General features: G+C 46.2%; 1 protein-coding gene across 1 annotated transcript in view; it reads left to right on the top strand.

Annotated features, from left to right (window-relative positions):
• Nucleotides 1-17,659, top strand: part of LOC149350823 (uncharacterized) — a 130,793-nt gene that overhangs the window by 47,048 nt on the left and 66,086 nt on the right. The window contains exon 2 of the mRNA XM_089575569.1: nucleotides 7,314-7,370. Coding sequence (XP_089431695.1) covers nucleotides 7,314-7,370 — 57 coding nt within the window. The remainder of the gene's footprint in view (nucleotides 1-7,313; nucleotides 7,371-17,659) is intronic.

The following is a 17,659-nucleotide window of genomic DNA, read 5'->3' as shown; positions in this document are numbered from 1 at the left end:
ATGGATGAACCTATTCCCAAGGTTCAGAGCCACACTGGATGAACCTATTACCGAAGGTCCAGAGCCACACTGGATGAACCTATTACCGAAGGTCCAGAGCCACACTGGATGAACCTATTACCGAAGGTCCAGAGCGTTCGTGCTCACTTTGGTCGCAGGTTATATAGCCCAAGGCTCCGCCCTTTCACCAGGCGACAATTCTTCGCGGCACAAAAGATCGCCACCACACGTCACTGCCAACCAAGCCACCTGTTGAGAGCCCGCAAGTGGGAACTGGCGAGGATGAAGCTAAGTCCACATCACGATAGCATTGTGTTCGCCGCTCGCGTCCATCGAACACAGGTGTGGCCTGTTGACGTCGCAGACGCAGCTGGGCCGGCTTCCTCTGATTCGTTCCGGGCTTCTTTCAGTCGAGGGGCAACCCATCTTCCCCGGTCGTCGGTCCTTCTAGAAGGTCGTTGGCACCGAGCCGTGGGGTCATCTTGGGGGTCAAACATCCCATAGAAATGGTGCTACTGTTGAATCCACCTCCGTTTCATCTCGGGTCTCAAGATGGGTCGTAACAGTGTCCTCTCGGAGAAAACAATTCACAACCCGCTTAGTTTCTTTCTTTCTTTTTGCCCCAGGTTTTGCATGCCTTATCGAATGTAGGTGGAGCTGGTTCTATGTGGATATCAGTTAATTTTTTTTCACCCTAATTACCACTGAGATGCATTTGCGGCAAATGGCGGGAGGCAGCATCTCTAGCTTTACGCACTGGTGCGTCTAAATAGCGGCTATATTAGACACATTAGCGCGACAATTTGATGCGGAGTGGCAGAAACTGCAGCATAGTATCCATTCACTCAGACATGCCAACGATGTTGCATCACGCGCCGAGTTCAGCGAACAAATTGCATGCGTTGTTAGCTGTTCCGCGCCGATCACGCCGTCTGCTGCGCCCCGGAAATAGGAAGCGTGGTATTTATTTTTCGTCTCCCCTTGTTCCTTCGCGTGCATTTAACGGGAAGCAAACATTGCGAGTGCAGCCCTACATGCACTTCGTTCGCACGTGTGTACCGGAGGTTGCGTTAGAAAAGCGAAAACGCGCATTTTTTCCAAAGCAATACTCACGCCCAGCTCGTGTAAACACGGACAGCAATTCCTATAAGTGCGGCGCCACCCTTACACCCTTAAGTGCGGCGCCACCCTTTTATTTGTTTGTTTGCCTGAAGCCTGGTTTGTGGCAGGCTGCTCACCTGCTTACCGGGTGGCGGAAAACCTGCCCAGGCAGATGTGTGTGTGTGTGTGTGCGTGTGTGTGTGTGTGTGTGTGTGTGAGCGCGTGTGTCTGTGTGGTGTGTGCGTGTGTGTGTGTGTGCGCGTGCGTGGGCGTGTGTGTGTGTGCGCGTGCGTGTGTGCGTGTGTCTGTGTGTGTGCGCGCGCGCGCGCGTGTGTGTGTGTTTGTGCGTGTGTGTGTGTGTGTGTGTTTGTGCGTGTGTGTGCGTGTTTGTGTGTGTGTGTGTGCTCGCGTGCGTGGGCATGTGTGTGGTGCGTGTGTATGTGCGCGCGCGTGTGCGCACGTGTGTGCTTGTGTGCCTGCGCGCGTGTGTGCGTGCGTGCGTGTGTTTGTGCATGCACATGCATACACACACCTAGCAACCTGCCCACCGTGGCAGGTGTCAGCTCAGTTAGTCGAGAGGGGTTGCTTGCCAAGAGCAATCTGGGTAAGACTCCCAGAGATCTATAAATTTAAAAGAGAATGACCAATTCCGCATATATGGGCATTAATCCATTATCGCTATCCGAACAACTGCCACCCGTGAACACTGAATCTGAACACGGGAACTGATGTGAGAAGTAGCGTACCTAATTCGCATTTGGCCTAACTACAGAAATCGGCCATCATTTTTTTTTGTTTTCCTACATAATTGATTACAAGCGTGAAAAGAAACCACTGTTTTATTATATACTGACGAACTATAGCGGAGACAAGGCCTTTGCTTGACTGTGAAATTAGGGTCTCAGGGCATTCACATCAAAATGCCCCAGGAAAAAAAAGGGGGAGGGAGGGGAGGACTCGAATGCGAGAGCATTTACGGAAGACAGGTGCAGCAACATTCGTTTACTAGTTCATCCCACAGAACAAAATAAATCGAAAATGTTCCATTAGAGTCGCATTGATTCATTACTCACGCGAGCACCCCGAATATTTCTTCCTTCTAAGACGTCTGCAAATTGGAAGGAACACGCATTTAGCCCAAGTTCAGTACGGCGAGGGTTGCATTCGATCGACGAAAGCCTGGTCGATGCGCCTCAAAGCGTTAGGGTCAACTCTTCCTGATGCCAGCCTCTGTAATTGCCAGCTATACAATTGTTCACTGGCTGTACGTGGTTACTCTTTTACGTTCAGAAATTTGCTATTGAGGTTGCACTCGCATACAGATACAAAGCACTTTTCCTACACTCCGAGCCTTGTATGCTCCCCCCCCCCCCCCCCCATAATAACGTATTGTGCTTCTGCACTTCCCTGCCCTTCCGAACGCACGGCCGGTGTATTGATAACGGGACGCATCTCTTCTCTCGCTTTTCCGGTATAGCATATGTCTCCCGATTCCTAGCATCGCCGTAAATATCTACTGTGACTTTTGCGTGTGGTCTTTAACATGTGTATTGCTAAACGCATATTACGGTTGCAGTAGCGGCAGTGGTAGTACATGACACAACTTCTGCTCTGGATGCTCTAGCAATCGACGGCGAGTTCCCCAAGATTCCGTTACACTGGGCTGTGTGTCCTTCAGTAATTCATGGGCAGCAAAAAAAAAAAAGAAATAGAACGCAGTCAGAGGAAGTAAAAAGCAGAAGTAAGCGAACGTAAAGACGAGGCAATTTGGTTGACACAGGGCGCACAGCAGCATACGTGGCCAGCGGCAGGGCTTGCGGCCATTATTCAGGAGACGGCGCCCGAAGCCAGGAGCCCCTGCTGCGGAACTAGCGCAGGGCTCGGGTCCTGATGGGGCGGCCATACGCGGGCGACCGCCCGCATTTTGTTAATTAGAAACGCCGAGGCTCCGGAAACACGCCCTCAAATATTAAACCCCATGTACGACATAGCGTTGTAAAAACAGCCAGCGCAAGGTAATGACTTCTGGTTGAGAAAATGCTCCAATGTGCCGCTCCAGGCCTCGGCTTTTTTGGTCGCTTCTGGGATTGGGCGACCCAAATGGTCGCCGCAATACGACCGTCGTTCGGGCGGCCGCTTTTAGATAATGAGACACAGAAAAAAGGAACGAATAAAGAAAACGGTTGCTTCCGTGAATGGCATCGGCATGTGTTCCAGGCAAGCACCCATATAGGGTCGTATGCGCGCGGTTGCAAGGGCTCGACACGGGCTTGCCTCGGCCTCCGCGAAACAGATGGCAGGTCGTTGATTTTTTTTTTTTAAGAATATCGCTTCCGCATCGGCACTAATGGGCAGCACTGTGGAGGAAAATGTCACCGTTATTTTTCTGAGGTATATCCCAGGTCAAATGTGGAGCATAACGTTCTTCCAATGGCTACAATGGCGACGTTGGATGTATACGACGCAAAAGAACTTGGAATCTAATTAACTCTGTGGCGGAATCACGCATATGGTGTACATGTCTTACGTTAGCTGCAGAAGCCTGATTCCACTCCTAGCTTTGTTTCCACGAACGGAGTGCTGCCACAGATGCCAAGGGCGCGAGGCCGCCTAATCGTACATCTCTGCTCACATGCATTTCTTCAGATAACCAGAGAAGGTTCAATGTTTTCCCTCATGCCTGTTTTCGAACGGGGACTTCCGCTGTGGAATACTTAAATTATTTCTCTTTTTTCATCCTAAATTGAATCATCAAAGTTAATTTCAGCTCTCCACGCAAATTGACGTGCGGCGAGTTCCAAGGAAGTGTTCTTTGTGTGTTACTTTTTTAATGTGTACATTGCGTCGGTTGCTTGCCGTTTCCCTTAGGTGGGTCCACTATCAGTGTGCTTAAATTTTTATGCCTGCGGTGTCGTATTGGGTTGCGCTTGGCCGTTTTGGGCCATGAGCAGAGAGGCGTGGGTGGTTTGCTGTGTCATAGAACAAGGTTTTGAAAAAGCGCCGCTGTTAAAAATACCAGTGTTCATTTATACTCCACGAAAAGAGTACTACTTTGACGGCCATCAGCGTTGCTTGATGGGTAGAGGTTTATTTATTCATTTTGTGAATGATTCGTTATGCCGAGTTACTAATAAGTTCCTTGGTGAGCATTTGTGACGACCGTGTTTCTTGGAGCTCTGCTATCAGAGGGGTGCTGTTCAACGACGTCGCCGAACTTGATCTGCGCACCATTGCATCTGCAAAGTGTATCAGAGGCCTCAGAGCCCTGACGATCGAACACGCGTGTATACGCTCACAAGCCCACGTTAAGTGGTAATACCGCAGGCACTTAGACGAGTTAGTATTGTTTTGTTCAGTTCCCAAGGAAACAGGACTCAAGTGAACACGCACGCACACAAGCGCGAATTATTAACTATGAGTGTAATGTAGAGAACAGGCACATTAATATACTCTCTCACGAGCAGTTCGCATGCACATCCAAAAATCATATTGGCTCTTTTAGTTGAATCAGTCAGATTGGCGGGAGATAAACGAGGTCATAATCTGAAACATTAACTGATGGCACGTTAACAGACGTGCCCCGAACTAAAAGAATGCCCATTTTGTTTTATAAAACCCAAGCTGGAAGGGCTCATCAGGCAGCGTTTTGATTACAGGCTTGGCTTTTCGGATGTCACTGCATCACGCTGGAGCTGTAATGTGACCTTCCAGGAAAGCTTCATGCCTTCATATCGGTGTGCCGCACTCTTCAAAGTCCTACAGAAAATCTCTGTTTAGGACTTCGGCGCTGATAGCTGAATGAAGTGCTCTGCTTCATTTAGTAGGGGAAAAAAAAGAGATGCGCCATTGTGGGGCTGCTATTCAGCTGCTGCATAGATCATGGTATGCAGCTGCATATCTGCTCCAAAGGTGTTGCTTCATTCTCACATGGAGCTTTCGGTGACCACCCTTCTGCGCGAACTTGACGCCCTTGGTCACGTGCCTGTGTGCTACGCTCTGTAAAAACTCTTTCATTTTTATCTGCATATGCAGGTTATTTTGCCTAGTAGTTCTAAGCTTTAAAAATTACGACGCACTCTACGGAGATTGGATTAGTGTAAAGTTTTAGATAGCTGCCTTGACCAGCTTCCCATATTTTAAAATGCGCGTCACTTGCTAATAAATTAGCAAGCTTTTTATCATTAATGATCATTGTGCAAGCATATCTAATGTGCATTTTCAATGTTTAAGTCGTAAAGCACGTTCATAAAATGCCCGTTTCCATTCTTTTCTTTGTAGTAACTTAATCCTGGATTGATTTTATGAGTTTGATCAACTTAACTCAAACTTAACAAATGAAATTAAAAACGGCAAAGTTATTCCTACATACAAGCGAGGTGATAACACAGCTTGGCTAATTATCGTATGAAAGCTATTCTCCAAGTTTTCAGTAAAGTAATAGAAAAACTCATCGTTAACCGTCTAATGAACTACTTTCTAAAATTCAGCCTTCTGATGCCTCATCAGTTGGGATTTCGCCCAAACTACTCCACTCTGCTCGCATTTAAAGAAATTACTGACACAATAACACTTCATTGATAACGGACTTTGGGCGACAGCTGTATTAATTGCTTTTACAAAAGCATTTGACCCAGCCAATCATCCGATACTTCGTTTTCACTGAGAATTTTAGGGCCCACTCTAACTTTGCTACGTAATTACCTCGCTAACAGAACTCAGTTCGTCCAAATATCTAATACTTAATCCAAATCAATTACAATTAATCAGAGGCTCCCATATGGACCTGTTCTAAGCTGCCTTATGTCTTAAACTTACGTTAATAATCTGCCTAAATGCCTTAACAACACCAACTGCATTCTGTATGCTGATGATACTACCATATTTTCCTCTAATGATAACTTAAGTGACATAACATCGAAAATTAACGCTGATCTTGAATATATAATGACTGGTGCCGAAGCCATCTTTTACAAATAAACTCAATTAAAACAAAACTAATGCTATTTCACTCACAACGCAAGCGACTTCTCACCGTTCCTGTCGTCTACCTAGATAACCATATCATTCTCTTATCTAGATATGTAACATTCATTAGTGTGACACTTGATTCACATCTAAAATTTAACCTCCACACTAAGCCTATTAGCAAAAAGTTGGATTTGGTATTTATTTTATAGTTATTATTTTCAGCAACATATTCCTCGTTCAGTTTATTATGCATTCATTGATAGTCACTCAATTACTGCTTGTCATCGTGGGAAACACGTACTATAGGCACCTTTCTTCTTTATGTCGTCGTCAAAGCCAATCTGTTAGAATGATGACCTTAAGCTCATGCACCGCATCAAGTGCTCATATTTACCTCGGACTCAATATCTTACCTCTCCTTTGTTCACTCCAACAGTCACTAGGTTTACTGATTTGTACCGCCCGGCACAATACCACTACCATATCTATCTTTACTGTATCACATCTGTCTAATATTAATAATACTATATTCTCAGAACAACATAATGGCTTACTTCCGGAAGTTAAAACTAATTATGGCTACAGACCGCTTTACTCTCAGTGATCACTGCCTGGAACTCGCTACCCACGATCATCAAATCATCCCGTACCGAAGCACCATTCCATAAAAACTTGAAAAGGATGTACTTTTTAATTACCGTCAATCACCGTGCCAATAAACCCTGTATTTATTGTGTACTGATTTTATTGCTTTAGTGCTTTTTATAATGTTGTGCTCTCTTTTGCGCCGTATTTCTAAATGTGTTTGTAATATTCAGCATGCTTAACCAACTTTTTGTTGTGTTTATTAATTCCCACTGCACCTGTTTCTGCCTATGAAGTTGTTATCTGCCATATTTTTATCTGATTCATACATACCATTAATAGCAGGAGGTCCCCCTGAGAATTTCTACTTTGGGACTTCCTTCTGCACTAACTAATTTATGTACTCCATACCTGCACTACTTCTTCAATAAAACCTGAGACCTGAAGGTGAACCCGCAAGAGCGCAGTGTGGTGTAACAGAAGCACAGCTGTTTGCCAGGTTCGGGTGTCACTCAGAGCTCCCGAGAAAACACGTGGCGAGTGGCCCGCTAGGTTGCATGCGATGGCCGCCTTAGACCTACAGAGGAACAGCTTCGCTGTGAACACGTACCTCAAGAAGTTTGCCCGGGGCCTGAACTGATTTATTCTATAATTTTCAGATCCGCGCTGTGGTGGTGTGGGAGGACAAAGTGTGCTGGGAGAGAACAGAATATACGGTAAGATGAATACAATATGAAAGCGTGTGGTTTGAAAAAACAGCCCTTTGTTTTGATTGGCCTTTACTTAAAAAAGAAAAAAATTATACAAGAAGGGCTGCAATAGCAAGACAGAACCAGTGCTGCGTCCTGTCTTTATTCTGTCGCTGTTTTTATTCTTTGGTGCTGCTTAACTACAGACCACTACCAACTCTAGTTAGCCGCCTCAACTAGTTTGCTAGGCTTTGAGAGTAAACATTATTTCCCCGTCACGAATACGTCACGAATGAAGCCGGCGACGAAAGGCAGCATCACTACCGCATTCAGAGTTGCTTATTCTTTATGTATGCTCACCCCTGTATTGCGTCCGTATATAGGAATGATAAATGTAGTGCAAACGCAACACAACAAAAGATGGAATGCAAGTATACAAAAAAAAACAGCAAATGTAGAAATTACTTCGTACGGGATGTGCAAAGTCAGGTGAAACGTGTGCAAGGAAGGTATAACGTGGCAAAAATGAGATTTTAGAAGATAAAGACAAGTGAAAACCGAGCGCACATAACGCCTGGAGTAAAGCTGATTTAAACAGAAGGAACCATGAGTGAGGAAATTCAAATAATGAATCATACGAAGAAGAAAATGAGCATCAAAGTTCTAGCTAGTGCGCTCACGAACCAGAACGAGACCAAGTTCGTGACTAATAGGGTGAAAAATTGTTTAGTGAATGTTAAGTAGTTGAGGCTGAATAAATGGCGGGAATAATAAACGAGAAAAACTTATTTGCCCTACTGTAACTTCTGGGTAGCACAGCCACATTTAGTTTAGTTACTACCGCCCGGTATATTTTTTCTCATTTTTATTCTTTACTGAGCCTCGTCTCTCAGCAGCGAATTATTAAAGTGAAAAAGCTGAATATTTTATTGTGGCTGTACTTTACTGCGCTGAATTAGAAGGCGACTGAAAGCATATGCGATCCGTAATACAAAAAAAAAAATAAACTACACCTGGCAGAAAAGCTCGAATTAATAAACGGAGCACCTCTGATATCAGTACGCTGAGATCTTGTTCATGATGTCGTTCGAATCTCACTGAGCCGACAGAAATTCTCTTCGTGAAGAAATTTCAAGGTACCCTGGAACACCTCTTGGTCAGTAACAAACGCGGCTTAAAAACAGTTGGTTGCCATTAAAGGGATGCCTACCAGAAAATTATCTCTAAACCTGACATCATAAAGGAGAAATTAAAGGAACAATGTTTAGTTTTTTCTGTTCCTCTCTCCTGTGTATTCCCGTCGACTTGTTTCTCTGGGAATGACGCCTCGCCTGCCGCGGCCGCAGCCGTCCGCCGCGCCCGTGCAGTCGCCAATATATATTGATCAACACGCTTATAGCAACTGCAAAATATTGCAGAGTACCAAATTCCTTTTCAACACTTCGCCAGGCATGGAACGTAATACGGCTGCCGCCGTCCAATGCATCATTGGCGGATGGAAGGGTTACATAACGCCCGAGGGCGCCACGCCCTACAGTATAGAACGGATGATGATAGGTCGATGAGGTATGTTCATACTTCCAATTGTTAGATGGGCGGGGGGTTTGGCACCAGAAAGCGCCGTGTCCGAAGATCTTTCATATCGTATGGACTCATCATCGATCATCCTTACGTTACCCCACCATACCCCGGGTCAATGGGGGGCAAAAGGTTTTGGGCTCGGGACAACGGCCCTGTCTGGGCAAGGGAGCTGTCGTGTGATGACACGCTCGAGGCGGCTGCATCTAACACAAGAGAAGCCTGGATCACTTACGTGGAAGGAAGCCAGTGAGGTGACCAAACCTCCTTTACACCTGGAGTGTCACGAAGGGCAGTCATTTCCTGAGTGCGGCCCATATCGCAACTGAGATTGTGCCTCCAGAGACCGCGTAAATGACGAATGGCTGATACCACAGGTCTGCAAACCTTCGCTCGCCGAGGTGATCTTGCTCTGGGCGAAAGTAGACCCAGAGCGCTTTCAGTACCCTTGTGAGTACTTCATGGAGTACCGGTGTCTTGTGACCGTGGGCGGCGGCACACCGTGCCGACTAAATTTGGCACGTGCGATCAACAAGCAAAAGGGCGACCCGCTTGATGGCATGGCCTGGTAACGGTGTGACGTTCCCGCCTGTTGGGGGTCATTCACAAAGCAACCCAATCTGTTGCTGTCTACGGGTACTGCTGAAGCGAGGAGAATTGAGCCAACGAGGCGGTAACCTGGCGAAACATTATTTATTTCTCTGCCTGAAGGCAAAACTGGGAGACCGCTCACCGCTGGCTTTCAGGAGAGCTGGATGTCCGTCCGGCAGGTCGGGGCGTCATTTCGCTCATCTTGCTTCGGCGAGCCGCGGCTGCTTCGGCGCTCCCATGGTCTGCCTATCTTCCCGCCGCCCGGCTTTCATCTCTCCTCTGTCCGTTGTCTCCTGCGACCACCGCGTGTCCCTCGAGCTTCTCGGCTTTGTCCTTCTCTCTCGGGGTCTCCCTCTCCGAACGGTCTTTTCGCCGTCGCTGCTCCCACAGCCAGTCAAGGGAGTACGCCGAATTTTCAGGAAGCCGCGACCGTTACGACGGGAAGCACGACGGCCTTGTTGGGGACGTGTCGGGGGATCAGTGTCCCTCGTAGGGCTGCGCTCTCCTGCAGCCAACGCCTCCTGGCAGCCCGTCCGGTGCCAGCCACCGACATCCTTCGCTGCTTCTAGCCGTTACACAGTCTGTAGCGTCCGCTGTTGGTAGGGCCGCTTGTCGGCCGAACGCGCACACAAACGCGCTTGTCCGCCCGCACCAAGGGGGGGGGGGGGGGGGGGTCAGCACAATCGCACAACAAACCGCAGGAAATTGTGGTGAGAGCCTGGCACCACACGGGGCCTCTCGTCTTCTCTCCTCTGGCTGTTTGTGGTCGTCTGTCCTCTGTAGCGCCAGCCGCATTCCACAGCAATGCCTTCGAAGACATGTCCGCGTCAGTAATTCTGGAGAAAGGCACAATGTCTCTGGCACTAGCCGACAAAGTAAGTTCTTTCGAGCAATGCATAGGCCTCACGTATGCAGTCGTTCACAACGGGTGACGTAACGAACAGTGCGATAAGACATGCCTGGAAGTTCACACGTCGTAGGAGTGCTTCTGGATGAAATCAGACGTTGCCAGCAGATATGCACAATGTCTTCTCGATCATCACAAAACGGACGGACGGACGGACGGACGGACGGCAGCCGGTCGCCGCGCCCGTGCTGTCGCCGCTATCTTGAACAAACGCTGATAGCCACTGCAAAATATTGCAGGGACAGACGGACGGACGGATGGATGGATAGATTGATGGACGGTTGGATGGGTGGAAGGATGGATGGATAATTATTAGCCTCCCCTTTGTATGGTCTGGCGTGTATCTTCGGATTAGCTGCCAGTTTTCTTCCCATCTCTAAACTACTCTCTTGACCTTCACCAATCCTCCAGTCATGTCTTATTTCTCCTTTTGAAAATTGGGCATGCCCTGGCTTATCCGAAGCTCAAGAGCTTCGCTGATTCCTACGGCGACATCATGCACTCAGGGTTGGAGGGTCTTACGCTGGATAAGAATATGTTTTATCCTAGCCCTGTCTTGCTTGCAGGAACAGCAAACATCATCCGTGGTGCCAAATTTTTGCCGCTACCGCTTCATCCTGAAGCGCCCAGCCCTGACCTCGAAAAGTAAACTACTCCCTTTGGAATTCTCAGAAAAGTTTTTCCTTTTTGTCTTAGACCTTGCCGCCCTATAGAGCTCCTACGTCGGCTTATCCAGCATTTTATCTTGCCACTGAGTATTTTCTGATGATATTACTTTCTGTTTCAAGGTTGATTATCGGTTTCTACTCTTTGACATTTGTATTTCTTAGCAAGCCATCTAATTGCTCGCCTCCATGTAGTATCGTAACTGCATCGGTATAAGTACCTCAAAATTTTTGCCACCCATCACTTCTCATTCATACGCCTCAACCGTTCTTCATACTGCACCTTACTTTTTGCCTCACGCGCTTCGAATGATCACTACCCCATATCACCTTGAACTGCTTCATTAGTAGTGTTTCCACGTGCCCACTTTGGTAAGCCCACCGACTGTCCTCTGCTTTATTTTCTAGTGCCGAATTTATGGCAGATCCCAAGCACACCACAGCATTTGCAAACATCAAGCCCGCTACCATTGCACTTTTCCAGATTCCCCGAATAACTTCATATTTGAGCATGAGTATGAGTAGAAGTATGAGTTTATTTCAAACAAGCATGTTTACATACATGTTTGAGGTGTATGGGAGTAAAAGCCGCTCACGAGCAGCTTGACAAAGCTCCCATTACCCTTCTATACTCGGCAGCGCAGGACAGAAAACACAGATTACACTAAAAAGATAACAGATAACAAAAATCAGCCAGAAGCAGTGCAGTAAAACCAAAATTGTGCAAATACAACAATACAAGACATTATTATATGTTCACTTTATAATGGCACTCATGCAATAGATATACAGGTGCATTAGAAAAAAAAGTTCTTTTAACCTTTTAAAAGAAAAAGAATAGCTGGTAATATTTTGTTGTGTAACTTTAAATTTATTTAATGTGTATGGCAAAGCATAGTGAAGTGTTTCAAAGCCATAGTTTGTGCGCGGATGCGGAACGTGCCAGTGTTCGCGGCATCGTGTTGTGTAATTTGAGGGATTTTCTATTATGTTAGCGATGTCTCTAAATAACATATTGTTTTGTTTAACCTGAACTTTATAGGACCTAAGAATGCGAAATTCGTACATTTTTCCGATCTCGATGATGTGGTATATTGAGAAATAGGAGCTAACGTGTGGCATAAAAGATACATTCACTATGGCTCTCATCGCAGCCTTCTGCAATTTCATAAGTTTATTTTTACATGTAAACGTTGTGGTTCCCCACACCAAATTACAGTAGTTAATTTGAGACCCGAATAAAGCATGATATATTGCGATCTTTGTTTTAGTTGGTAATGTGCGCTGAATTTTTCTTAATACTCCTACTACACGAGCTAGCTTAGTGGTTATCAGGTCCAAGTGATTGTTCCATAGCATGAATTCGTTGAAATAAACACCGAGTGTTTTTACAGCACTCACTATTGCTATTGTGTTATTACCAAGTGTCAAGGTGTGGTCAGTCGCAAGATACACATTTTTAGTTCTGAATATGACGGCTTTAGATTTTTCTGTGTTGATGAGCAACGCATTTCTTCTGGACCATGCATGCAGTTTCGCCAGTACATCCTCGGCGTATTAAATATTCTGCATTTGTTCCTGAAATAAATATGCTTGTGTCATCGGCAAAAATGATGCAATCGACTTCATTGTCTATTTGTACCAAGTCATTTATGTAGATGTTGAACAGCAGGGGCCCCAATATGCTTCCACACCATGTCTAACTGATTTAAATTGAGAGCGAATAGTTACCCAAGTGAACAGATTGAGTGCGGTCAATCAAGTAGCTGGAAAATAGATTAAGCGACATGCCACGAACGCCATATATAGAGAGTTTCTGTATCAGAGTTAAGTGCTGCATCCTATCGAAGGCTTTTGAATAGTCTACGAATACACCGAGGGTCAGTAGTTTGTGTTCTATGTTATTTAAAATTATTTCTTCTTTTTTAAGTAGCGCTATTTCAGTGGATAAATTCTCTCTAAAGCCGAACTGCTTAGTTGATAGAATATTATGTTTCTGAAAAAAACTGTTGAGACGGATGAAAAGTATCTTCTCTAGCCCTTTGGAGAAGGCCGGAAGTATTGACACTGGTCTGTAATTACTGAGCACATTTTTAGGAATGTAGAAAACCAGCGAAAAAGACGCATTCACAAGGAGGAGAAGTACACAGGACAACGCTGGAAACACAACTGAAAATTCTTTACTTCGCCAACATCAGATAGCATCAGATAGCATTGTTTTGATAGCATTTGTGGTGCTCTCGCGCATGTGCGCCCTGTTCTGATGTTGGCGAAGTAAAGAATTTTCAGTTGTGTTTCCAGCGTTGTCCTGTGTACTTCTCCTCCTTGTGAATGCGTCTTTTTCGCTGGTTTTCTACATACCATGCACCAACTGGCCCAACAAGCTACGCTTCTTCAATACATTTTTAGGACCACTTTTATGTATGACAATTACTTTGGCTTTCTTCATCGCTGACGGAAAGACTCCTGAGTTTAGTGATAAGTAAACATATAATTTAGGATCGGGGATATGGCATCAAGTACATACAAAACAGATTGTAGTTTTAAGCCATATATGTCTTCACTTTTGCTCTTTTTCATGTTGTTGAATACTGATAACACCTCTTGATTGCTTGTAGGCAATAGGGCAATAGAGTCGCGTGCATAATTATTTATGTACTGAAGCGCACGAGGGTCATATTCACTATCAACTAATGTAGTAAAATACTCATTGAATTTGTTTGCTAATTCAGCGCCACTATACTGAATTCTATCAATTTCAAGAGTTTCGGGTGTTTTATTCGGAGTTCTGTTAAGTAGGCGATTAAGCTTTGTCCACACTTGACTTTGATCAGTTGTAGCATTGAACATGGAGATGTGGTAACTATCCTTTGCCTTCCTCAAAGCCGCAGTCACTTTGTTGCGCTGTGCTTTGAAAATTGAAAAAATCGCCAGGATCCCGACTTTGCAAAAACCGTTGAAATAATTTATTTTTTTTTCGGAGATCATATGAAGGATGGTCAACGTTATCCAGGGCTTACGAGCTTCATTGGGGGGTTTGGTATTTTGTTATATATACCGCGTGAGGGTAGCTCGTGTGAACGCCCTGCTGCGGATAGGGAGGCAACCAAGGGAAAGGCGGTTCATAAACGACATTCTGCTGGCATCCCAAAATTTTGCCTGTATGAGGTTGAAACTTCGGCGCTGCTGTGAAAGATCTTATCTACTCTACCGAGGCGGAAGACTTGCTTTGCAAGGTCCTTTAAATCAGGCGTGAGAACGTTAACATTGGCTTGGATGTCCCGAAGACGCCACAAGCCGTTAGGTGTAGTGGGCGCAGAAATACGGAGCGCCAGATCTATGACTATGGAAATAGGCGCTTTGTGCAAAGAGTCGGATGCGGATGCTGAGGAAGAATGAGGTCAAGTTTCGAGTCAGGGACTAGTCTGAATTCATGGGGCTCTTTGGGTCCCTCTAATGGTTATACTGCGGTTACTATACTCACATTCTAAAAAAGTCCATACTTGGCAAGCGCGAATTTCTTCACTTTTTCATGATTGTTCTCCACGCTTACTACGCGTTATAATTTTAAAATGGTCACGCTTAGCACGCGTAAATTCCTATATTTTTCGCACCCTTATACCAGGGGTTATGTTTCTCGACGCTTATTATGCGTTACTTTCTTAAACGGTCGCGATTAGCAAACCTGAATTTCTTGATTTTTTACGAGCTTATTTTAGCCATGATGCTTCCGCACACCCGCAAGGTATTGCCAATCTCGTATTATGCACGCCGTCAGTGTACACAAGGAAGGCAAGTGCTGGCACTCCTCTTCGTAAGCAAGCAAGAGAAGGCTGAGACGGCCCAAGGGGGGTCCCATGTGACCCGCGGGCCGTTGAACTCAGACGCTCTACGGAAGCTCGAAGGTCGTGGCCGAATGGGGCAGGAAGGTCGCCAGAAGTAAGACAGGCGCGTGGCCCGTCTGCCATCAGTAACCATATGGGTCGTCACAAGGCTGGGAAAAGACAGCCCGAGAGGATATTTGGAGCAATCGGGGCGAAAATAATGAAATTATATTGCGCTGTTTCCGGACAGCGCTATCGGCAGAGCTTTATGTAATATTCGCTGCGGCAAAAATATCTCGTCAGGTAAGACTCGTGAGGCTTTTTTTAAGGCTGTTTTAAAGTTTTAGGTTTTAAGCCTCAGTCTTCGAGTGAAGCAAACAAAAAGGGTGATAAAATTTTAGCTTAGGGCAGAGCTTTTTATTATTGATATATGCCTTTAACGGACGAAAAATGCACTTTAAGTGTATTAACAGGTTAAGTGCTGCTTCCTAATCAACCGAACAAAATCAGTTTATAATAAATCTGCGCCCAAAATATCCAGCGCGCAGAGAAGGTGACGCACTGTTTTTTGCACCCACGTGATCTCAGCGCTGCTGGTCAGCTTCAGGACTGTTTGAAAGAAACCAAGGAGCTGCCGGTATGCATGCCCACATATGTCAAGTTCTTGATGTAGTCAAGTGACAGACACATCATCAGGGCTTTTTCCAGTGGTGTATCTTGACTGAGCCCCACAGTTTGACGAGTCTTATAGCCGCAAATAATGGATATCTCTTCGCCCCACTCCATGGATGGCCGTGCAATGTCCGTCGGTGGAACCTGGCAACGAAATTAATGGGATCTGAACAACGTCGGTACAATGCTGTCATTAGTAGATGATTGAAAGAAAAATTCAAGGCAAAACCAGTGCTTCAATTTGGAGGGCCACGTCAAACATCCCTTGCTTAAAAGGCAACTGCACGACTTTTTGAGAATTCCGCTGTCTTCAAGGATTCAAATGTATATAGGCTGCAGGTGAAGCATGCCTAGTGTTTTTGCGCTAACATCTGAAATTGTGACGTAATCGACGACTAAATTTTAGGCTTCACCTCAGACTACCAGAGGAGTGGGGACAAGCCTGGTGTGACGTCATAGAAGGTCAAATTTCCGCTGCCGCCAACCACACCCTGCCGTGCCTAGTTGCAGAACAACGCTCGGAGGCCTTTGCCCGCGCTGGCGTTGTTTTTTCCTTGAAAGCAAGCGTTTATGCGTTATTGCGCTGGTACCTTCGATGACGTCATGATGCGCCCCCCACTTGGAGCTGTGCGCTGCGGAGAAGCTTGATGGCCATCTCGATTTCAATCGGCGATTCCGTCACGATTTCAAATGCTAGCCCGAAAGGACTTCGGATGCATTGCCTCCAAGTTTCACAGTCGACCCTTTTAAGCTCGTCGATTTCTAAAACCTATGCAGTTGCCCCTTTAAGAAAGCGCCAGCGGTAACTGTGAAAGAGCTGTACTCAGCGTGGAAATGAGAGCAGGCTTTGCAAGTCTTGGTTTTAGATAAGCGTCCACGCAGGAAGTTGGGACACTTTCGATACTGCCAGGACAGCTTTCTTGGCCGTTTTTCACTGTCCGGAATTCCAGTTCCAAACCTTAGCTCGCTTTCAAAGGCCAACAGAAAGAAGAAAAAATGGGGCGCCCATTCTACAAACACCTGTAAAATTTGCTCCTACAGAAAATAGTGACATAAATAGGTACGTCCTAAATCGAAAACGTTCTTATGGTGAATGCTTGCACTGAATGCAGCTCCAGAAGGATGTAAATGCTTCGGAATCTGAATCTTCATCAAAAACTTGTGCACTACAATTAGCAATCGACATGAAAAATTTACGTTACTTTTCACTCGTAATATTACACACTATGCTTACGTCGCCGGCAGACATTTGCAAAGTATGTCTAAATGACAGATGTATAATTATGGTGGCTCAGTGGCTAGGGCGCTTGACTCCTGATCCCAGCGATACGGGTTCGATCTCGGCTGCGGCGACCGTGTTTCGATGGAGGCGAAATGCAAGGCACCCGTGAACTTATGCAATGAAAGTGCACATTAAAGAACACCAGGTGGCTGAAATTATCCGGAGCCCTGCACTGCAGCGTTCCTCATAGCCCATGTCGCTTCGGGACTTTACACTCCTTGCACCAGCCATAGCCATGTCGCCTTAAGATTATTTTCTACTATTAACTTTGAGCTTCAACTTAAGCTTATTTTTGTTGCGAAAGCAACACTGTTGGAGCCCAGCTCAGCTCGTCGCGTATGCTCGTGGCGGTGCGGCTACCGAACGACCTTGAGTCGCCGTTGCCTAGCAACCGCTTCAGCTGCGCTCTAACAGATGGCGCCGCGCCGCTGCCGCTTTTGCCTACCCACCCAGAGGACACCACCCTCGCACAGGCGCTGGGTTTCACAGCGTGCCGGCCAGGGAGCCGGCACGAGCTAAACCAAACGCTTAACCACAAGCTAACACCACAAGCGTATTGGCAAAAACGTAAGATCTTGTGCCGTTGCCTAGCAACCCGAGCTTACACGAGTTACTCGGGTAAGCTCGGGTAACTTCGGACGAGCGTCGTGCCATCTGCTCGAGAGATTGCTCGGGAAGAGCAACATGGGTCGCGAAATCCCGACGGGTGGCTGGAATAGAAACAGCCACCTGCCAGTGCAGTGGCGCATCGCTTAACCGCTGCGCCACTGCGCTGGTGGTGGTATATGATTACTCGC

This window comes from Amblyomma mixtum, chromosome 3, assembly GCF_055824585.1.
Source record: "Amblyomma mixtum isolate Tamu chromosome 3, ASM5582458v1, whole genome shotgun sequence".
Classification (NCBI taxonomy): domain Eukaryota; kingdom Metazoa; phylum Arthropoda; class Arachnida; order Ixodida; family Ixodidae; genus Amblyomma; species Amblyomma mixtum.
The sequence above is the reverse complement of the archived record's forward strand: the minus strand, read 5'-3'. Positions and strand labels throughout refer to the sequence as shown.